Source organism: Nilaparvata lugens, unplaced genomic scaffold (assembly GCF_014356525.2).
Source record: "Nilaparvata lugens isolate BPH unplaced genomic scaffold, ASM1435652v1 scaffold2549, whole genome shotgun sequence".
Classification (NCBI taxonomy): Eukaryota; Metazoa; Arthropoda; class Insecta; order Hemiptera; family Delphacidae; genus Nilaparvata; species Nilaparvata lugens.
The window spans coordinates 5,314-30,153 of record NW_024090317.1 but is presented as its reverse complement, the minus strand read 5'-3'; the positions used below and the strand labels follow the sequence as shown (position 1 = coordinate 30,153).

The following is a 24,840-nucleotide window of genomic DNA, read 5'->3' as shown; positions in this document are numbered from 1 at the left end:
ATGATCTTTCTATCTGATGAAAATTATTTTTTTAGAATTTGTTTCTAAAAATTATTTAGTTCATTTGTTTATTTTTATTCACCTATTAAATTAGTTTTTTCGAATGTGAGAATATTGATACTGATGGGTACGCATAATAATACCATGACTGCAAAACAAAATATTGAAACCGAAGACCTTAAAGTTGCGATTAGACCAAATTTATTTAAAAAATGTTAATAACTCAATCCTTTTAGATTATATTAGATTGAATATAAGTTATCATACACATGATGAACATATGTGTTTGTCAACTTCCGTTCAATCTAATAGAATCTATAAGGATTAAGTTATAACCATTTTGTTAATAACTTTGGTGTAAACCCAGCTTAAAGATGCATACCTCTTTAATGTCTTTGATTGAAACTATAGACCTTATACAAATACAGTAATAGACTGTCTTCTCCACACATCTGTGTAATCACTTGTCAGCTGATTTATGATGAATAATTCTATAGTCTGATTTTTACTCTAATATTGGCGTATGAAGGAGGCTCCTTTTTCCTTTTATATCATCCTTGAAATGCAAAATTTCTAAAAACCTTGTATATACGTCGACGCGCAATTTAAAAAGGAACATACCTGTCAAATTTCATGAAATTCTATTACCGCGTTTCGCCGTAAATGCGCAACATATAAATATATAAACATTAAGAGAAATGCCAAACCGTCGACTTGAATCTTAGACCTCACTTCGTTCGGTCAATTATGAAATAAGGCCCAGGGGCCTGTTTCATGAAAGTTACAAGTCCTGTAATAGAGGAAAAGTTTGTGTATTACAGGTGAAAATTAAAAGTTTGTGTTTCTTAAACAATTTTCCCTGTAAAACAATTTACAAGTCATTTGCCTGTAGAAGTAAATAATACAAGACATTATCATTTTCGTGTTTCGTAAAAAGAAACTTCCTGTATTACTGGATCTATAAGTTGTTGAATATTTTATCATTGTTTAGACCATCCTAAAACTTTTACAAGTGTAGGTAAAATCTTGAAAAGTGACATTTTGTTCTAAAGGCAACGTGTCAAAATGGATGAAGGTAGTAGTTCTAGTGAACTACATGTCTATGTTATTATTCGTAGGCCAAGAATTTTGCAAGGATAGAATTTCATACAAAATTATGCAGGAAACTTATCAATATAATGAACGGTTCGGATTAAGCTTTCCTCAGTAAAGTGTTATTGGAAATATTCAGGAAATTAATTATTTTAATTATTAACAATATTTTTAATAATTAACATTTTTTGAAACATTACTACTAACATAACTGTTATAATAATTTATGTAAGTTAAGTAGTTATTATAATTTCTCAACTATTTATCATTAACAAATTTATTTTCCTGCATAAATGCAATCTGTCCATCGTCAGAAATTTGATAATATAGATTTTCTACAGATCTTATATTAGGCTCACTGGCTAATGAAAACATTAATTCATATAAAGGAACTGTAATACAGGTGCATTATTACAGGTGATTTTACAAGTGCAGAATTATTTTTATGAAACATAATTTTAAAGGATTGTAAATTTTAATTTATAAGTCCTGTAATACAGGCCCTGTTTTACTGGGGTTTTATGAAACAGGCTCCAGATGTATTTCACAATCTGTAATCATTATTAATATGCACAACAAATTTTCAATATGGTTTGTTCAGTAATGACATAGAGAAAATATAGCATAAGAAGATATCCCATGGTATAGAGCGTTTATGTTCTAAATTTCACTGTTAACCCCAGCCTGATAGTTTACTTACTTCTTTTTCATGAAATTATTTGATTGGTAATCTCTCATTCTGTGCCGTTCTTGCATTCTCAACCGGCCAAAACAGTAATAATAGACAGTAGTCGACAGTAATCGGCTTGAAATTTGGAACATAAACGACCAATACCATGGTTTATCTTCTTATGCTATCTTTTCTCTATGGTATCACCATGAATGATACAATATCACCACAAAATGAAACAGTATCACCACGCATGATACAGTATCAACACAATATGATACAGTATCGTCTCAACTATGTCATCTTCTCTCCATGGTAATGCATTCTTGAGTTTGCATTACTCATCACTCCAATCAGAAAACTTCATTAAATTTAATACAACTTCATTACAGAAGTATGTCTCGGGAATTATTTAGGTTGTAGCTACTATAATGATGTCGTCGTCGTCTTCCTACGAGGATTAGGCTATTTGCCTGTTCCGACTTGAAACTGCCAATGACATCCATCTTTTGCGGGATACGCCCACACTTCTCCTCCCAACCACATGAATACGACATGACTGCCCTGGGAATCCTGTTGCTCTCCGTCCTTTCAACATGATCTTTCCAGTTTTGCCGATTCTCTTCAATCTTCTACCATATGGAGATTATGTTGAGCTCGCTTCTTATATCGATTATAAAGCCTATCTCCCCTTGTGCACCCTTTTACTGCTCTGACGACAACCAAGCCCCTTGCACGCTGGCGTCAACGAGTCTCCCCGACAGCCAATCCCCTACTGGTTAGGAGGTTACTGGTTTTCGGGACCGTAGACGACAACCAATCCCCTCGAAAGTTGTTTTTAAAGGAGCTCGGCTGACGGGGAGCTTGGTTGGCGCGTTCCCCTTGATAAGCTCAACTACGAGAATTGGGATAGGGACTATAGTGTATAGTTATAACGACAGTATTTGATTAACATTGGTGTTGCTATCCTTGTCTATCATTCGACAAAGCAGAAAGCGCTATTCTTCTATACCTCCACAACGTTGCCAGATCGTTTTCTAACAATGTAGAAATATAATTAATTGACAAAACTTTCAATATCAATTATAAAGAATTTTCTTTGAATCATTGAAAATATTTCTCTTGATGAATAGAATATAACTGGTTATTTTAAACAAGAATTAACAGTTAAATTAGATCAGATATACCGGTATCAACTATCTTCTGTAGACGGCAGTGGCAAGGCAGAGAATCAGCAACGCTGTACTCTTATATTTCTCTACTGTCATCATAACGTTGACCTCACTTAGCATATGATGCTAAATTGCGGAATTGAACCTCATAAATAATCATTTAAATGAAATTATCGACAGAAATTTGTGAGCGGTTTGACTCAGTGGTCGCACTGATAAGCTAACGTTTAGATAAGTTGGGAATCATGCGTCTGCTACTCCCGTTGAAAGGGTGACCGCTTGAGCGCTCTGAATATGGTTTATAGAAGTGGATTTGTACATTCTTTGAAGTCTCTGTCCAAAACGTAGATGTTCACTTCTTGAATTCAATCACTATTGCTTGAAAATGTACATATGAAGGAAATAAAAAAAGTAACGTTAGTCGTGACCCTTGGGTGCTGGGGACCCAGAAGCAACATTTCACGAAAACAAGTCACAGAGCACTAACACTACGTGGCCAAGTTTGATTGGCTACTGACATGAATTTACATTGACCACAGTAGACAGTAACGCGCACTGCAGCACAATTACAATTATAACAAAAATTGTCTAGGTCTTCAGGACCAAGGGTCACGACTAGAAGGTTAAAGTTACAGTTGTACTGATTTATAACTAATTTTAGTGATTTTTAACTAGGTAATAGAAATGAAATGTATTAATGGTGTTGTCCAGGTGCGTTTGGAATGTGTGGTGAGTTTATTGAAGGCAGCTGTGGCTCCACTCAGCTCATTCATAATGGAGGCACTTGCTCTGAATCACCCTTTAACGGCCGCCATTCGCCAACAACTGCAACTGGTTCCAAGCAAAATGGTGCTAAAAAATATCAATTCAATGAAACCTACAACACCGTTCATGTAAGTAGAAAAATCACAGTCAATCAAATACAGTTGATAAAATCATCGAGAAAAGATTAGCAATCATAGAGAACCACTGTGAGAGACAGTCTTCAGAGAAGATTGCCTTAAAATGAAGGCTTCTCTGATTGGTTCTCGTGGAATTGAATCGCGGTTAAAACAGTTTTAACAGGATTTTGTGCAACCGGGCCTCAGTACCGTTCAGGCCTATTTTTTATGTGAAAAACATGGTTAAACGCATGTCAGGTGCCATACAAGCAGAACTAAGCTCGTCTCACAGCAGAGCTTGCAAGAAAGAATAAACGCAGTAATGGAGTCGTTTGAAAGCAGGAGAACAGGTAGTCTATTTTCACTTGATTAAGAGTTTTATTCTTTTATTGATTCAACGATACACAATTATTTTTTAAAATAATTTGGTGTGTGATCAACAGGCACAGCCCAAAACTGTTCCTTCCCCGGATTTTGATTCATTAAAATAGGTTATCCTCCACTTCATAAAAATGTTGCCTAATTTTCTGACCAAACACTTGAAGCAAGAAACTTTGAATTTAAAATTTTTAGCGCATGGAAAGCACTTTACCAGAGAAAATAATATGGACTATTGTCAATGTCTCAATACCTACCATATATTAGCAAGTACCATACGCATGTAAAAAAATATTAAAGTGTTCTGAAAATTTTGAAAAAAAAATTTTTTTCTCCACCTACTGTCTAAAGTGCTTACTTTACTCCCTGGAACATAATAAATACTAAAGAGTCACCTTTTCGCTCTCGGGATGAAAAAACAGGAAAACTCCCTAGAGCGTAAAAGTAACTCCATTATAACATAGGAAGCATCTCTATTTTAAAAACGTACATTTGAATATCTACGTAGAAAACGTTCAAAGACCTTAAAGATGCATAGACTCACATGCAGCGCTAGTGTCGTACTTGGAATTGAAATCGGCCATTGAGGGAGCAACCTATATTATATTACAAATATATAGATATAATATATCGTGCTAAAATACCCCAATGGCAGACTTCAATTTCAAGTAAGAGCTATCATTGGGAAGGCATAGGCATTGTGAGTCTATATCTCTTTAAGGTCTTTGATTTGAAATAGGTTAGAAGGTCTAAGCTCAGATGAGGAAGCATATATAGAGTAGTCATTAAACCAACTAAATTCAATACCTCAACCAGACATTTGATCAATATATGAAATTTATGTTTGTATGCTGAAATTATTACAAACTTCATCACTGTACTAAAAAAATGTATTTTTTTATTCCATGTTATTCAAAATACCAGCCAACGAATATTCCCATTAACCAAATTTGAAACGGGAACTTCATCATAGCTGTAGTTGTGGCGGCCATTGTTGTTACAACTTTTGCCGACAGATAGCGCACAGCCACAGTATACATACAGTATGGAAACTCGGCTAGTACCCTGGCGCAAATTTCCGCCATCTTGTTAGGAAGTTCCGCATTGCAATAGTATTGATGGGAGGTTCGGATCCCTTTACTGATCCGGATCAATTGATCTCGTTCACTGCCGCGAGCCAATCAGAAGACCAGGATTGGAAGTTCCTAAGGTCACGTGACGTGTCTAGTATTTGTGCCATGTAAAAAGCATTGGTTAGATAGGCGTTTGATTGACAGTTTCCATTCTGTACCTATTCTGTGGCGGAGAACTGTGATTACAAGCCAGCTGTTTCTGTCTACTCTTTATATTAATGTTGTAACACATTGTTTGGTCACATACGTTTTTAAAAATTATTTTATTTGCAGTTTTTATAAAAATGTAGGTGAAGGAAAAATGTTGTGTATAACACGAGTGAAAAATGTTTTTTCTCCCTCAGGAAAATTGTTGCCCTCGGCTTTGCCTCGGGCTTCAAACTTTCCCCTCAGGGAGAAAAAACAGTACTTTTCACTCTAGATATACAAATAACTATTAATACTACAGACAACCATTGGATCTGTGCTAACAGTTTCATAGTTTAACACTTAACTTACCTCTGTAGTTGAGTTTGTGAGAGGGGGGATATCATTGTACAAATCAAATTTATTTAGGCTATTCATTGAAATTGAAAAATATATAAACAAACGAATAAAAACTAACATAATAGAATAAGGCAATAAAGTGATAAAAATAATACTTCAATAAGTTTTGTTCAATATATCAATACTGTAATTCGAAAACATCTACGGTATAACAAATAGAAACAGATGAGTGATGTCACAATTATTTTGTCAATATTTCGAATTATTCTCTTCGATAAAAATATGTAAACAAATTAATCAAAAACAAATATAAAATAATAAAACAATGATGTAATGAATATTAAGCTGCATTTACACCAAAGTTATTAACAAAATGTTCATTTTCCGTCTTCACAGATTCTATTAGATTAAACGGAGTTTGACAAACACATATGCACATCATGTGTATGATAAGTTATGTTCAATCTAATAGAATCTATAAGGACGGAAAAATAAACATTTTGTTAATAACTTTTGTGTAAACACAGCTTAACACTTTAACAATAAGTTTGTCACTTCAACAATAAGACACAGTTATTTTGTCAATATTTTGAACACAGCTATTCTATTTATAGAAATAATAGCTTGTTGTATTAGGCTACATACAGAAATGCACTTTGAAAGTCACATTATGTTTCGTCTACATCAGAATAATTATCTAATATTACTATTTTGATATTTAATTACAACTAATGTAGTAATATTTATCTAATAAACAGTCTTTTCTCAAATAGTCTTTCCTGTGTATAATTTGTTCAGTCTTCAAAGAGATATCACAGTTATTTACTGCTGAATCACTGATATCTTCCAGTGGTAAAATCATGAAAGTAGTTTGGCCCTTCTACAGAATCAATTTAATTTGCTAGCATCAATTTATTTCAAAACAAATAGAGTAGAAATGTTGTATGACAATATGAAAATAGAATTACTATTTAGTATAGAATCATTGGTAATTATTTACAAGGATGAAATTTTCTTACATGAAGCCACCTTCAAGTAGGTACTCTAATAATAAAAATAGTCTATAATAAACTAACCTAAAATACATTTTTCTTTTAATTTTTTATTAATATTATATAGGCCCATATTATATTTTTTGAATATATCCTAAAACAAGAATACAATAAATAAACTATAATAACCTATTTTTTTATTAATTTTTTGGGGGTTTTATAATAATAGTAAACTATTACCTGTAATAACTAAACCTAATTTTTTGTGTTTTATAATTTTATTAATTTTTTGGGGTTTTCTATAACTATTACATAATATATAACCCAGATAAACTAACCTAATTTTTTGTGTTTTATAATTTTATTAATTTTTTGGGGTTTTCTATAACTATTTACATAATATATAACCTAGATAGACTAACCTAATTTTTTGTGTTTTATAATTTTATTATTTTTTTGGGTTTTCTATAACTATTACATAATATATAACCTAGATAAATTAACCTAATTTTTTGTGGTTTTATAATAATTTGTGAAAGTAATGCCTATAATGAATAACCTAAACCTACTCTATTTTTTTTAAATTTTAACTTTTCTGGTTCTTATAATATAGGCCTATATAATATATATTTTGAATATATCCTTTAACAACAATATATCTAATAATATAAGACTAATGCTTATAACTATAATATAATTTTTTTCTATTTTAACAGGAGATATGACGATGTGTGAAGCGTTGGCTGAAGGATGATGAATGAGGCTGGAGAACTGGAGGATGATGAGGGAGGGAATGCAGACACAGGGGAAAGAGGCAAGCTGAGGCTGGAGAGGCATTTCGAAGGAGACAAAGGCTGTAGTGCTAAAGATGCAAGTAAGTACTGGAGCGATGAGTTGGAGTACTCACACATTCGGGCACAGTCTTTATTATTAGTGATTCATTCAATCATTTCATAAATATGAAAATTTGGATTTTTATGAGAAACTGATTTTTTTTTTAATTTTGAAGATACAGTGGAAAATTATGATTTATAATTAATTTGGAAAATACGAATGTCAGAAATATGTCTAGGGTGAAGTGGGGTTTGATTATAGAATGTAAAACGGGATGATTTAATGATGATGATGATTATGATAATTGAAAAATAAAAACATTTGTAGCCTAACTAAGAAACATTGGAGATCTCTGATAATAATAGTTATCTTACAAGAATAAGTGAAAATCTATGTTGTTCCTTTGAAACCTATAAAGTGTCTTAAGACAGTCCATGTTCTACTGTACAAAGATGGATGGAAAATATTTCATTGATTGATAATGCTTGATTGACAGTCGTGGAGAGCAGCACACCTTCTTCACTTCAATTATTTTCAAAATTATTACCCTGCCACATAAAATTACATTGCAATTCTGCTTATTTTCAACAAATTTCTATTAAAGCTCTCCTATTTTTCAAGTCTGTAGATCAACAAAACTTGTGTCTTGGCTCAATGTATCGATGGATCAATAAAACATTATTTTTTTATACAAAAGATGGTTCTGAATAAAAAATGCAGCATTGAGAATGTGAGATAAATAGAAACAGGAAGTGAGTTAAGCCGATAATTGACCATGTTCCAATATTTATTCTATTATATTTCAATTACTGCAATTATTTGGTTGTTAATTTTATTTTTATATTCATATTCATAGGTGGAAGAGGAGTCTTAAGAAACAGCTGATAAAAGAATGTTTTAATTTAATATTCTAAAGTATTGTTATTTTTTATAACTTTTTTTATTATTATTATTTATATATAGATATTCCAATTATCATATATAGCTTAGATTTAATTATTCAGGACTTATAATGTGAAATTTATAAAATTAGGATTTCTTATTCTGTCAACCCAGCTTTTTTTGTACTTTTCGGATTGTGTTAAGCTAGCTACACTCACATTGATTTTACGCATACGATTCTTTGCCGTCCTTGTAAATCCTATTAGATTGAACGGAACTTGATTAACATTATCTTTTAATCTTAATAGAATTTATAAGGACGGCAAACCCAAAAATTTGTACGTCCAAAAATCAATGTGCACAAGGACTTGAACGAATTGGTGATAGGGGATGTTCATTGGCTGGCATAGAAGACAAAAGATTTTTGAAAAATATGTATCTAAACTTCTTAAATGGAGCAAAGAGACAATAAATGTATTGAGCCTCTATAGAGCGGTGGATAAATTAATGTAAATTAATTTCAGACCTGTACTATTTATTGAAGAGGAATAATTAGGAAATTACAGAAGTAATGTACCTAGTTGAATTACGATCATTGAGCAACCTGGAAGGGAATACAAATCATTCTTTATGAAAAGGAAAAAGCAGGGAGCTAGCAGTCCTAGAGTTATCTGAATTTGTAAGTGAATTCTCAAGTTATTCATTGTATGTTGGTTGGAACAAACTGTTCATTGTCGACTTTGGTCAACAGCTGAGAGAGTTTACCTCGACCACATAGTAAACCCTCTGTACCATTCAGAAAACCACAACAAAACCCTCACAACAACCGCCACAGCTTGAGCCAACAACTCACCAACATATTCAGATTTTTGGCAACAACAACTTACAATAGGTGATCCCTGTGGGGGGGGGGGGTAGTAATAAGCAAACGGTGTCATTTCAATCAATTATTAAAAAAAAATCTTGGGTTGGGGGATTGGTATACTGTATTTGAAGTATTCAGGGGTGGGGGGGGGTTTGTATAAATGTGGGGTATTCAGAGCGGGTGGTATTGTACTAAATTTGAGGTATTTAGAGGGTCTTTGGGCTTGGTGTGGGGGAGGACAAATTTATTCATTCTCCGTTTTCGAATACTTACCTTCAAAAACAAATACAAGTACCTTAACTGGCCCACACATGTGGCCTCTGCCTCAAGGCGGCCTCGGGCGCCTCAAAGCCGCCTTTAGGCCTCAGACTCACAAAATGTGTGGAGCCGATACTTACGTCACATTCAACAATATCTCGTCACAATGATACATACCTATCACCCAAAAAAACCCAATCACCCAAAAACCACAGAATTCAATTCTTTATCTTCATAATCATCTTGATAATACAGCAACGACCAAACTGTAGAAATCACTCTCAGAGAATAACATACAAGTCAAGAATGAACCAGTCTGTTCCAACCAACATACAGATTTTACTGCAGGCTACCCTAAAAAATCCAGTTTTATCTGTGTAAAGCAATGGATTTATATAGTACAATGACTGTACCAGAAATTTATCTGAACCCTCCTCCATTCTTCAAAAAGAATTCCCTGCCTTGGCCATCAAAAGACTGATGTTTTGAAAAAAAACAGACTTATCAGTCACTCAAATAAACTTAGCTGAAATAAGTAAACCTGCCCCAGGAATGCTCAATGCTAATTCAACTAGACATGATTTAAAGAAATAAATTTTGGTTCCCGAATCATCCTCCTTGGGTTGATTATATAAAAACTGTCAATGAAATATTCCTGATAAATAAACCCTATATTTAAGCCAACATTTATTTTTTTGGACGAATTGACATTAAATTATCTAAAATGAAAAATTTCAGTTCAACTCTATAATAAATAGAAATTGTGAGCTCTGAAACAATCTCGACCTTTAAAAAGATAAAACTATGAAAAACTATCTGAAAGAAACTATCTGAAATAACTATCAAACTGTGAAAAAAATAAAAATTCCCCAAATAGTCGAATAACCGGATATGAACAGTTTTATGATAAGATGGAAAAATAAATAAATATTGAGGGGAGAATTAGGGTTAAGTCGAGGTCAAGTCGTGGCCAGTCGGTCAGTGGTGAAGGTCGAAGGTCAAGATTGTACCAGAGCTTTCATTTTCTACTTGAAACAGTTTTGGAGTTTGAAGACTTGAAACTGCAATTTAGCTACAAATAAAATCCTGCTCTAGTTAATCAATTACATTGTAGGCCTAATGATGCCAAACTTCCAAGTTTCAATAATTCTAAATTAATTAATTATCCACCTACTCAATACATTGTTACAAATTTTCCAGATAGGCTGGTTACTGAGACGAATGTAATCGAAATCCCCCAAGATCCAGAATATGGGAAGATAACGGACAGACGAAAGTTTATGCCAATGAGGTATTGTAAATGTTGGGGTCTTCTTATCCTTTCTTTATTTATATTATTAAAATTAAGAATTATTTTGCAAAACAAAATAGGCCTAAGTATTAAAAATGTTGGGGATTTGTAATCCTTTCTTATTTATTTATTAATATTATTACACCATCAATGGCATTGAGCTAAGACAAGTCTTTACAAGTCTTCACGACTTCAGTAATATCTATAAATAGGGCTGAAATTCTATTACATTGAACCAATAAAAAATAATTTCATTATACCATGAATTGATAACAATGAAAAAACTATCATTTAAACTTTCATCAAGTGAGGTTTGCAGTCTCCCTGTCTGTCCATCAAGCATGATCAATCATTATAATAAAATTATAAATTGAATTAAGAAATTTAAATTAGTAAAGAATTATCATCATCATCACATAAATTAATGGATGAATTTAAAAGAGGATAAATTTATGAGGTTATATAGTGTACCTGTGTAATAAGCAGAAGTAATTTAATTTTGAGTATGGATTGAATAAACAATTAAAGTGAAATGAATTGATGTTTGTCACTCACCCTACAGACACTGCCCTCCTCTGCTGAGTAAATCCTTACATTTTTCTTTAACCCCCGAGCCTTTGTCTCTTTTTATTTATTTAATGGAAGTTGTCCTGCAACTCCAGTGCTTCCTCGATCGCTGCGTTAACTTTCCCCTGCAGTCTGCGGGGAATTTGAAGCGCTTTCACTGATTCCTTAGATTGTCTATGCTGTAAACAAAAATCAAACCTTCATTGATCAATTTCATCACAATGAAAATCATCTATTGTATTGTATTCATTAAGATTTGCTCCATTCTCATTAAGATGGCTTCCACAATTCTGTCTGATAAGGTTGTGCAAAGGCTAAAAATGTACTTTTTACTCGTTATATTTTTCAAAGTTTTTTGATTTGTATATCATCCAGCTATCAAAATGAAAAAGTTTTCTCAGGAAAACATTTTTTTTCTGATCATTACTTTTTGAGATATGAGCGCCTAAAGTTTGAATTTTTGATAAATTCTCTACAATTTTTGTTTTGTAGAGTTTTGTGATATCTCCAACAGTTTCCAAGATATTCGCTCTTGTAGGTGTGAAATTCTTAAAATAGCAGGTTTTTATCCTATTTTTTTGCTTTTTCAGGGCTTATAACTTTTCAACAATGCATCTTAAAAATAATTACTCAACTTAGGTCTGTAGAGTATTAAATTCTCTTTTATATGATGTATTAATTGACTATTCCAAGCATTCCTTCCATTGTTATATAGCAGCTTTAATGTAGGGGGTGAAATTTTCAAGTTTGCTAAATTTTCAAGTGTAAACTCAGCGGTTTCACACTTTCAACAGAGGAAATAAAGATGCGCACTGTTTACCCTCTAAATAGTCACAATTAAGCTGCAAAGTCAAAAATTGTGTTCCAGAAACCCCCTTTAAATGAATAATTGTCAATGTTGCAGCATTGAAAATATCACTCCCTACCTTAAAGCTGCTATAACAATGAAAGGGAAAATTGGAACAGTCAAATAATTCATCATATCTAAGAGAATCTAATGCTCTACAAATCTAAGTTGAGTAATACTTTAAAGATGCATTGTTGGAGAGTTATAAGCCCTGAAAAAGCAAAACATTGGATAAAAACCTGCTATCTTCAGTATTTCCTAGAGGAGAGGCTGGCATATGGACACCTCAAGGATCAAAATGAACACAAAACACAAAGGATCAAAAAACACTTATAACTGTTGACACAATGTTCGGATCTCATCGTACTACACTTCATTTTTCTCAGCTCGTCAAGGCGGTTCAAAATCATGTATCATAAGTCAAATTCGGTCAAAAATTGGAAAATTTGTTGATACTTACTTTTGTTGTCGAATCCTCTCCGATCTTCGGAGAGGGGCCTGTGGATGTTCATTTACAACACATCTTCTCTTGGGAGGTCTAGGGGCATCCTCTTCCTCCTCACGCCTCCTCTTTGGGGGTTGGCACGTGAAGTGCTTGCCATCTAGAAACAAACCGACAAAAACTTATGAAAGCTGGAGCAGTAATGAAGGGCTACATTTTTACAGATTGAAATAATTAAGAAATTGCATTTGTTCAAATTCTAATTAATGAATAATTATCAATTAAATGATAATCCATTTTTTCGTTTAATAATAATTATTTATTAATCAGCATTTAAACAAATGCAAATTTCTAATTTATTTCCATCTGTAGACTGGCTGGCCGCTATGGTAGAAATTGAAGATTTCCCTTCTCGTGAGGACACCGCCGTGGAGTACGTAGAGGACACCACCCGATGCTGGATGGTCGTCGAACTCCACTAGGAGGCCAGTCGTCCCCAAGAGGGCGCTCACCAGGCTGTTCCAACCTCTATGCTCCACGCCTATATCTTGGCAAAAATGCGTTCGACTGACATGACTATTCAAAAATGAATCTTGATAAATTCTCTACAATTTTTGTTTTGTAGAGTTTTGTGATATCTCCAACAGTTTCCAAGATATTCGCTCTTGTAGGTGTGAAATTCTTAAAATAGCAGGTTTTTATCCTATTTTTTTGCTTTTTCAGGGCTTATAACTTTTCAACAATGCATCTTAAAAATAATTACTCAACTTAGGTCTGTAGAGTATTAAATTCTCTTTTATATGATGTATTAATTGACTATTCCAAGCATTCCTTCCATTGTTATATCAGCTTTAATGTAGGGGGTGAAATTTTCAAGTTTGCTAAATTTTCAAGTGTAAACTCAGCGGTTTCACACCTTCAACAGAGGAAATAAAGATGCGCACTGTTTACCCTCTAAATAGTCACAATTGAGCTGCAAAGTCAAAAATTGTGTTCCAGAAACCCCCTTTAAATATATTATTGTCAATTGATTGTCAATGATGCAGCATTGAAAATATCACTCCCTACCTTAAAGCTGCTATAACAATGAAAGGGAAAATTGGAACAGTCAAATAATTCATCATATCTAAGAGAATCTAATGCTCTACAAATCTAAGTTGAGTAATACTTTAAAGATGCATTGTTGGAGAGTTATAAGCCCTGAAAAAGCAAAACATTGGATAAAAACCTGCTATCTTGAGAATTTCACACTTATAAGAGCGAATATCTCGGAAACTGTTGGAAATATCACAAAACTCTACTCAACAAAAATTGTAGAGAATTTTTCAAGCTTCATTTTTGAATAGTTAGTCATGTCAGTTGAACCAATACCTACTTTTACCTAACTATGGTAGGTATTGGTTGAAAGCATTTTTCCTAAGATATAGACGTGGAAGCGAAAAGCTCAAAAATGCAACTTTCAAACCACCCTCATCCTTTTAGCACATGAGGTAGGGATGGAAACTTTTGATGTATTCTCCTTCTAACTAGTCCCAACAAAGCTGCAAAGTCTAAAATTGTTCTCAAAACATTCCCTCCGAAGTCCTAGACGATTGAGACGAGGAGATGGTATCAGGACTTGACGACACTGACTCCGTCTACATTTTCAGGAGTATGAACTGAACAGGGAAGATCAGGTGGTTTCTTTTTCATCAGAGAACTAGTACTCCTGAACGCTGCAACCCATCGGAGTACAGTATTTCGATCGGACATTGCACCTCGAGGCCCAACTCTAAAATATTGACGCAAAAGCATCGCACTGTGACTACAGATTCATTGTTTCTAGAAAAACTGCTTCACAGCGAAAACACGAAGTTGTACGTCCCAACGCGCATAGCAACTGAAATGGCATAGTATGGGCCGTCTGCCAACATTCGTTCGAGGGCAATAACCCCCCCCCCCAATCACCTAGTACTAGCAGTTTGAAAAACATGGTTGTGTTTTCTCTGCACCACCCTGTATAAACATCCCATTATTCATAGACAGGTTTATTTCAATTTTTTCACATTTAAATCATCTACTTAATGGGCTAAAATCATACAAACATACAATTACAAAAATACTTGGCCTTCAGATATTCTTACATCCAAAACTGATATTTACTTATTTATTGATATATATATATATAATATATATATATATATATATTATATATATATATATAATATATATATATATACATGATATCACATCCAATCCACTCCTCCACAATAATGACAAAGTAATATTTATTATACATACATATTATGTATAATTCTTTATAACAAGTTGTTATTTCAATTTTTTCACATTTAAATGTACATCTACTTAATGGGCTAAAATCATACAAACATAGAATTACAAAAATATTTGGCTTCCACATCTCCCCTTACAGCCAAACCATTCCTCCACAATAATGACAAAGTAATATTTATTATACATACATATTATGTAAAATTCTTTATAACAAGTAGTTATTTCAATTTTTTCACATTTAAATCATCTACTTGATGGGCTAAAATCATACAAACATAGAATTACAAAAATACTTGGCCTTCAGATATTCTTACATCCAAAACTGATATTTACTTATTTATTGATATATATATATATATAATATATATATATATAATATATATATATATATTATATATATATATATAATATATATATATATATTATATATATATATATAATATATATATATATAATATATATATATATACATGATATCACATCCAATCCACTCCTCCACAATAATGACAAAGTAGCCATTATAATATATATTTATTATACATACATATTATGTATAATTCTTTATAACAAGTAGTTATTTCAATTTTTTCACATTTAAATGTACATCTACTTAATGGGCTAAAATCATACAAACATATAATTACAAAAATATTTGGCCTCCACATCTCCCCTTATAGCCAAACCATTCCTCCACAATAATGACAAAGTAGCCATTATAATATATATTTATTATACATACATATTATGTAAAATTCTTTATAACAAGTAGTTATTTCAATTTTTTCACATTTAAATGTACATCTACTTAATGGGCTAAAATCATACAAACATAGAATTACAAAAATAGTTGGCCTTCAGATATTCTTACATCCAAAACTGATATTTACTTATTTATTGATATATATATATATACATGATATCACATCCAATCCACTCCTCCACAATAATGACAAAGTAATATTTATTATACATACATATTATGTATAATTCTTTAAAACGAGTAGTTATTTCATTTTTTTCACATTTAAATCATCTACTTGATGGGCTAAAATCATACAAACATATAATTACAAAAATATTGGCCTCCACATCTCCCCTTACAGCCAAACCATTCCTCCACAATAATGACAAAGTAGCCATTATAATATATATTTATTATACATACATATTATGTATAATTCTTTATAACAAGTAGTTATTTCAATTTTTTCACATTTAAATGTACATCTACTTGATGGGCTAAAATCATACAAACATACAATTACAAAAATACTTGGCCTTCAGATATTCTTACATCCAAAACTGATATTTACTTATTTATTGATATATATATATATATATAATATATATATATATAATATATATATATATATACATGATATCACATCCAATCCACTCCTCCACAATAATGGCAGTGTACAATTCCACATAAGTAGAAAATTAAAATGACCTGTTACTCATGGAGCAAAAATGACTTATAATGTATCACTGTTTTTTTAGCCAGTGAGATCATGATAATAGAGATATAATAGAGATTTAGTGGGCATTTAGGATGCAAGTCCAGCATGAACTAATTTAAAGAGTTATGACTCATGATTTTTCACTGTATTTTTCTATTTTTTGTTACAGTGAGTTCAAGATAATAAATTAAGATTTTGTGAGCATTCATTTTATTCTTATTATTATTTTTTTATTTGTTGGCCTCCCATCACCCCTTACAGCCAACCCGTTCCACCACATGGCGCCAAGTGACTGAATGAGTATGCTTAGACAAATTTTACAGATCTCATAAGGGTTTGAAATGATATGGAGGTGGGACAGCTATTTGACTCATTTCTGTTCTGCCTGACATATTTCAAGAACTCTTTTGGTGCAGAGAGCAAGGTTAGTTCAGTATTATGAGTCATCAGCATTGGAGTATTGTTTATTGGGAGCGACTTGTTCATACAGGCTTGACATTTGGAGCCTGAGTCTTTGTAAAAATTAGGTTCTTCTTCAGTAAACATGCAACATGTTGTCTCAATGGACACTTTTCACATTGAACAGACTCTTGTCGACCATATATTATTTTGTTACAGCTATTGCATATTTCTTCACTTGGCGCCATTTATTATTATTATTATTATTCTATTATAATTGAAAATATTACTATTATTATCATCACCTCTATGATGAGCTTATTGCATTTAAGATGGAATACTAACAATTGGGACAATTTTAACTTGTAATTTACTTAACAAGTGAATTATAATTTATCACTGGTATTTTTTTTAGCCAGTGAGTTCATGATAATAAATTGAGATTTAGTGGGCATTTAGGATGCAAGTCCAACATGAACTAATTTAAAGAGTTATGACTCATGATATGTCACTGTATATTTTTTTCAACAGTGAGTTCAAAATAACAAAATTAAGATTTTTGAGCATTTTAGATTTTTTTGAGCAAGTCTAACAATGAAGAAAAATTACTTTTTTATTTCTTATGTATTTAATGTAGGCCTACATAATATATTTTCTTAGGATATATTCCTAAAACAAGATAATAAATTAAGATTTAGGAAGTAAGCCCAACATGAACTTATCTAAAGATGTATGACTCATGATATTTCACTGTATTTTTCTATTTTTTGTTACAGTGAGTTCAAGATAATAAATTAAGATTTTGTGAGCATTTAAAATGAAATACTAACAATTGGGAAAAGTGAATTATAATTTATCACTGGTATTTTTTTTAGCCAGTGAGATCATGATAATAGAGATTTAGTGGGCATTTAGGATGCAAGTCCAGCTTGAACTAATTTAAAGAGTTATGACTCATGATATTTCACTGTATTTTTCTATTTTTTGTTACAGTGAGTTCAAGATAATAAATTAAGATTTTGTGAGCATTTAAAATGAAATACTAACAATTGGGACAATTTTAACTTGTAATTTACTTAACAAGTGAATTATAATTTATCACTGTTTTTTTAGCCAGTGAGTTCATGATAATAAATTGAGATTTAGTGGGCATTTAGGATGCAAGTCCAACATGAACTAATTTAAAGAGTTATGACTCACAATATGTCACTGTATTTTTTATTTTTTGTTACAGTGAGTTCAAGATAATGAATTGAGATTTTGTGAGCATTCATTTTATTCTTATTATTATTTTTTTATTTGTTGGCCTCCCATCACCCCTTACAGCCAACCCGTTCCACCACATGGCGCCAAGTGACTGAATGAGTATGCTTAGACAAATTTTACAGATCTCATAAGGGTTTGAAATGATGGCCCCATCCATTGATATGGAGGTGGGACAGCTATTTGACTCATTTCTGTTCTGCCTGACATATTTCAAGAACTCTTTTGGTGCAGAGAGCAAGGTTAGTTCAGTATTATGAGTCATCAGCATTGGAGTATTGTTTATTGGGAGCGACTTGTTCATACAGGCTTGACATTTGGAGCCTGAGTCTTTGTAAAAATTAGGTTCTTCTTCAGTAAACATGCAACATGTTGTCTCAATGGACACTTTTCACATTGAACAGACTCTTGTCGACCATATATTATTTTGTTACAGCTATTGCATATTTCTTCACTTGGCGCCATTTATTATTATTATTATTCTATTATCATTGAAAATATTACTATTATTATCATCACCTCTATGATGAGCTTATTGCATCTAAGATGGAATACTAACAATTGGGACAATTTTAACTTGTAATTTACTTAACAAGTGAATTATAATTTATCACTGGTATTTTTTTTAGCCAGTGAGTTCATGATAATAAATTGAGATTTAGTGGGCATTTAGGATGCAAGTCCAACATGAACTAATTTAAAGAGTTTTGACTCACAATATGTCACTGTATTTTTTATTTTTTGTTACAGTGAGTTCAAGATAATAAATTGAGATTTTGTGAGCATTTAAAATGAAATACTAACAATTGGGAAAAGTGAATTATAATTTATCACTGTTTTTTTTTGCCAGTGAGTTCATTATGATAAATTAAGATTTAGGAAGTAAGCCCAACATGAACTTATCTAAAGATGTATGACTCATGATATGTCACTGTATATTTTTTTCAACAGTGAGTTCAAAATAACAAAATTAAGATTTTTGAGCATTTTAGATTTTTTTGAGCAAGTCTAACAATGAAGAAAAATTACTTTTTTATTTCTTATGTATTTAATGTAGGCCTACATAATATATTTTCTTAGGATATATTCCTAAAACAAGATAATAAATTATTATATAAATGCAATGCCTATAATAACTTAACCTAAGATTTTTTTGGTTTTACATTTATATATTTTTTATTCTTAATTTAGGCATTTTTTAATATATCTCAACTATTATTATTGATAATGATAATAACCTAGCCTATCATTTTTTTTAATTTTCAAGTTTTAAATTTTTTTGTTTTATAAAGGCATTTTTTTGAATATATCCTAACTAATGATAATAACCCAAACTATGATTTTTTTAAATTTCAAGTTTTAAATTTTTTTGGGTTTATAAAGGATTTTTTTAAATTTCAAGTTTTAAATTTTTTTGTTTTATAAAGGCATTTTTTTGAATATATCCTAACTAATGATAATAACCCAAACTATGATTTTTTTAAATTTATCCTAACTAACTATTACTATTATTAATGATTACCTAAACTATAATTTTTTTGTTATTTCAATCATTTTTTATTTTTTTTGGGATTTTATATAGGCTTTTTTTGAATATATATCCAAACTAACTATTATACCTATCCTAACCTAAACTAGCCTAACATTCCATTTTCACATTACATTCCATTTTTTATGTAGGCCTACATTAACTATTTTTCTTAATTACATTCTTTTTTATTTTCAAGGATGTGGAGGACACGATGAGGAAAAGCCGGCCGGGGATTGAGACCTAGAGGCTGTGGAGGAGGCTGTCGAAGAGGCTGTCGAAAAGGCTGTCGAAGAGGCTGTCGAGGAGGCTGTCGAAGAGGCTGTCGAGGAGGCTGTTGAAGAGGCTGTCGAGGAGGCTGTCGAAGAGGCTGTCGAGGAGGCTGTTGAAGAGGCTGTCGAGGAGGCTGTTGAAGAGGCTGTCGAGGAGGCTGTTGAAGAGGCTGTCGAGGAGGCTGTCGAAGAGGCTGTCGAGGAGGCTGTCGAAGAGGCTGTCGAAGAGGCTGTTGAAGAGGCTGTCGAGGAGGCTGTTGAAGAGGCTGTCGAGGAGGCTGTCGAAAAGGCTGTCGAAGAGGCGAGTGGAGAGGCTTTCTGAAGGAGGCTGAGGTTCTAAATGAGCTGGAGCAAGTGAGTAAGTTTTACTGGAGCAATTTAGTGAGATGGAGTACTCAGAGATTTGGGCACAGTCTTTATTATGATTGAGTGATTCAATCAATTCATAAATATGAAAATTTTGATTTTTTATGAGAAAGTGAATTTTTAAAATACAATTAGGAAAATTAAATTTGGAAAAACAAATTTGAAAATTTTCAAAGGAAAAAAACAAAAATATTTCTAGGAGAAAAAGGTTTTGATTTTGAAATGTGGAACGGAATCTATTAAACTGTCAAATGAGGAATAGTTTCAATTGATTTGAAATGATAATGATGATGATTGAAAAATAGAAATACTGGTAATAATTAATAATGATTGAAAATTTTGTTCATAATTATCATACAGAAATAGTATTGCCTAAATTAAAAAAAATGGTCAATTGTTTAATATTTTTTCATTGATTGATGATGCTTGATTGACAGAGCTTAGTTGTGGAGAGGATATTCTTTCAAGTCAATTATTCCAAAATCACTCTCTCATTCCGCATAAAAATGAATTTTCCATTCTGCTTTATTCCAACGAGAGTTCCATTAAAGCTATTATATATTTTAAGAGTCCTAACACCAAAATGATGTCCTAGCCCAATGCTTAGATGATGAACTAATCAACAAAAAATATTTTTCAACCAAAAGATGGTTCTGAATAGAAAACTGTAGCATTGAGAGAGAGAGAGAGATTGAGAAACAGGAAGGGATTTGAGCATGAATTATGTTTAGATTTATACTATTGCTATTTCAATAATATTAAATATTTATTTGAATAATATTGTTATTTATTAATAATTCAATAACACTAAGCCTCTGCACTCAGGTTTTTTTCAAACCTTGCAGAGACTTGCTGTTTAATATATTTATATTCAATCCAATTTGATGGTATTTCATTCTTCATGTTATATTGTATTATAGTTTCTTATTACCATTGCCATTGAAATTATGTTTATATTGTTATGTTATATTATTACATTATATTGGTATGTATTATATTAATATCTTAACCTATCTGTTGGTATTTCATTTTATATTATATATTACTTTCTTACAACCATTGTCATTGTAATTATGTTTTTGGGAAAAATGAAGATTTGATTTAATTTGATATTGCAGTTTGGTGGTTAACTCATTATTCATTGAACAGCAGTAATAAGAGCATTGCAGAGAAAAGCTACCTAGTTGAATTACGTTCTTTGAGCAACCTGGAAGGTAAAACTAGTACTTGTCTATAAATCAGCTTGTTTTTTGGAAAAGTAGGGAGTTTGAAGTTCTAGACTTATCTGAATTTCGTAATCATTCATTGTATGTTGGTTGGAACAAAAAGGGTTCATTGTCGACTTTGGTCAACAGCTGAGAGAGTTTACCTCGACCACATAGTAGACCCTCTTTACCACTCAGCAAACTACAACAAAACCTCCCAACAACACCATACAGCTTGAGCCAACAACTTACAACAGGTGATCACTGGGGGGGGGGGGCGAATAAGCAAACAGTGTGATTAAAATTATTTGGGGGAGGGGTCAAAACAATTATTGGTGGTAAATAAAAAATCTTTGGTTGGGGGGGATTTGTATACTGTATTTGAGGTATTCTGGGGATTGGACAAATACTTTGAAATGCAAATACCTTGACTGGCCCACACAGGTGGCCTCTGCCTCAAGGCGGCCTCGGGCGCCTCAAGGCCGCCTTCAGGCCTCAGACTCACAAAGTGTGTGGAACCGATACTTACATCACATTCAACAGTTTCTCATCACAATGATACCTCTACCACAACTGGTCGACAAAGAAAATTTCCCCAAAACCCTATCATCCAAAAACCTTGGAGCATTCAATACTCCATATTAATGATAATGCAGCAACATCTGAACGTCCAAACTGTAGAAATTTCTCTCAGAGAACAACAAAAGCAAGTCAAGAATGAACCGATTTGTTCCAACCAACATACAAAAGTTACTCTACCATAAAAAATCCAGTTCCATCTGTTTAAAAGCAATGTATTTGTCTGGTACAATGACTGTACCAGAAATTCATCTGAACCTCCCTCAAATTTATGAAATATCCTCTGCTTTGGCCATCAAAAGATCAACTGATTTTTTGAAAAATATATTTTGGCCTATCAGACTTATCAGTCAACTAGGCTGAAATAAGGAAACCTGTCCAGGAAATGCTCAATAGTAATTCAACTATTCTTGGATGAAAGAAGTTTTGGTTCCTGAATCATGCATGGTTGGTTATATGATTACTGTTTACTGTAAAAGACTGAAAATATTCCTAATAATTGAACCCTACAGATCTGTTTTTCTTTTTGGAGGACTTTGTATTAATTAAACTATTCAAAATGACAAATTTCAGTTGAACTAGATAGTAAATAGAAATTGTGGGCTCTTGAACAATCTTGACAAATATGAAGCTATGAAACTTATTTACTGTGAAAAAACAAAATTTCCCCAAATAGTCGAATAATTTAAACAGTTTTAGGATAATATGGTAAAATGATATTGAGAGGGTATTAAGGTCAAGTCAAGGTCGAGTCGTGGCCAAGTCAGAGTCAGTCAGTGGTCAAGGTGGAAGTCAAGATTGAACCAGAGCCTCAATTTTCTACTTGAAACATTGCAATTATCTGTCTTGGAGTTTGCAGACTTGAAACTGCAATTATCTGAAGGTAGAGTGCTATTATTATTCTATTGATTTATGGGATTGGCCAATGCTAAATATCTGGACTAATTTACAGAAATATACATGAAGATGATTAATTTTTATTATTGTAAGCGATATTCTACTTCAACTTTTAGGCAGATATTAATTTTTGTTCAGTTTAATTTTAATTTAGATTTTAATTGAATGTATTTATTTATTCAGTCAAGTATTATTTATTGTCAAACAACAAACAGATGTGTTTATTATGCTGTTAGTATGCATTTTCAGTATTTTGTAAAAATTTGAATTAGAGGTAGGAAATGGTATTGAAATACTTATTATTCTTAATTATAATTATCTACTTTATGAAGTATAGGGAACTATGTATGTTGAAGATAGATAATTATTATATTATTGGAAATTTAATTTGCTTATTTGAGGGTTTGTTTTTTAGAGGATTATCGCCCGGTTGCACAAAGTCTGATAGCTTTTAATCCCGATTAAATTCCATGAGAACTAATCAAAGAAGCCTTATTCTCAGAAATGCCTATGTATTGAAAATTTTGGGGTCTAATAATTATTCCTTTCTATTTATTTATTTATTACTGTTATTACACCATCAATTTAAATTGGGCGAGGACATGTTAGGCCTTTCAGTGATATGTTCTATTTTTGTAAATAGAGTTGGAAATCGCTAAAAAGTAATTCTATTTTATGAACAAATAGAAAATAATAATGTATTCATGAATTTATAAAAATTATCAGCTGGAAATTAATTATTTAAACAATGATCGAGTGAGGTTTGCAGTCTCCCTGTCTGTCCATCAAGCATGATCAATCAATCAATTCTAAATTTAATTTGGAAATTAAGAAAATGTAATCACAAATCTTGTAATATAACTTTTTTTACAATAATAGATTTGAAATTGGTGAACTAGCATAACAATTTTATTATTGGAATTAATAGCTACATATTATGATATTCAGTTGAAATTTGATAATGATACTCGATTGATAATAATTTATTATTGTAGGCCTAAAATCATCATCATTATCATCATCATAGAAATGAATGAATGAATAGTGGATAAATTTGTGATAATAGGCTATATATATAGTGACTGTTAAGTGAGCGAAGTGAATTAATTTTGAATATGGATTGAATTTTTATTCTTAATAAGCAATGAAAATGAAATGAATTGATCTTTGTCACTCACCCTACAGACACTGTACCCTCCTCTCCAGAGTACTCCTTACAAATCACTTTTCCTTACATTGTTTCTAATGTCCTTCACTCAAATATATCCTGCCTCTCCAGAGCCTCCTCCACTATAGCATCTATTTCCGCCGCCAGCCTCCTTGGGATTTTGCAGGCCTTTAAATTTTCCTTGTTTTTTCGGTGCTGAAAACAAAAATCAAACCTTGAATGATTATTTATTTTAACAATCATTATCATACATTGTATTGTCTTCATAAAAATTTGTTTTATTCATTCATTCAAGAAGAGAATTGCTCCATTCTCATCAAGCATGATCAATCAATCAATTCTAAATTTAATTTGGAAATTAAGAAAATGTAATCACAAATCTTGTAATATAACTTTTTTTACAATAATAGATTTGAAATTGGTGAACTAGCATAACAATTTTATTATTGGAATTAATAGCTACATATTATGATATTCAGTTGAAATTTGATAATGATACTCGATTGATAATAATTTATTATTGTAGGCCTAAAATCATCATCATTATCATCATCATAGAAATGAATGAATGAATAGTGGATAAATTTGTGATAATAGGCTATATATATAGTGACTGTTAAGTGAGCGAAGTGAATTAAT

The 24,840-nt window shown here is 31.8% G+C and overlaps 1 protein-coding gene and 1 long non-coding RNA gene across 13 annotated transcripts in view; one reads left to right on the top strand and one right to left on the bottom strand.

Annotated features, from left to right (window-relative positions):
* Positions 1 to 21,266, top strand: part of LOC120348790 — a 34,703-nt gene extending 13,437 nt beyond the window's left edge. The window contains exons 3-6 of one of the 12 annotated variants that reach the window (XM_039444029.1): positions 3,646 to 3,827; positions 7,521 to 7,678; positions 10,844 to 10,934; positions 19,914 to 19,959. In XM_039444029.1, coding sequence (XP_039299963.1) covers positions 3,646 to 3,827; positions 7,521 to 7,539 — 201 coding nt within the window. In that variant the 3' untranslated portion in view covers positions 7,540 to 7,678; positions 10,844 to 10,934; positions 19,914 to 19,959. Of the gene's footprint in view, positions 1 to 3,645; positions 3,828 to 7,520; positions 7,679 to 10,843; positions 11,211 to 19,913; positions 20,000 to 20,203 lie in introns of those variants that run through there. The other 11 variants (XM_039444030.1, XM_039444028.1, XM_039444020.1 and 8 more) reach the window with 11 other exon arrangements.
* LOC120355530 lies at positions 3,680 to 24,462 on the bottom strand. Its single transcript, XR_005573554.1, has 3 exons — positions 24,212 to 24,462; positions 11,490 to 11,680; positions 3,680 to 3,786 (listed from the first exon to the last, which is right to left on the bottom strand). It is a non-coding gene; the product is annotated as an uncharacterized LOC120355530 (long non-coding RNA).
* Positions 24,463 to 24,840: the final 378 nt, after the last annotated feature.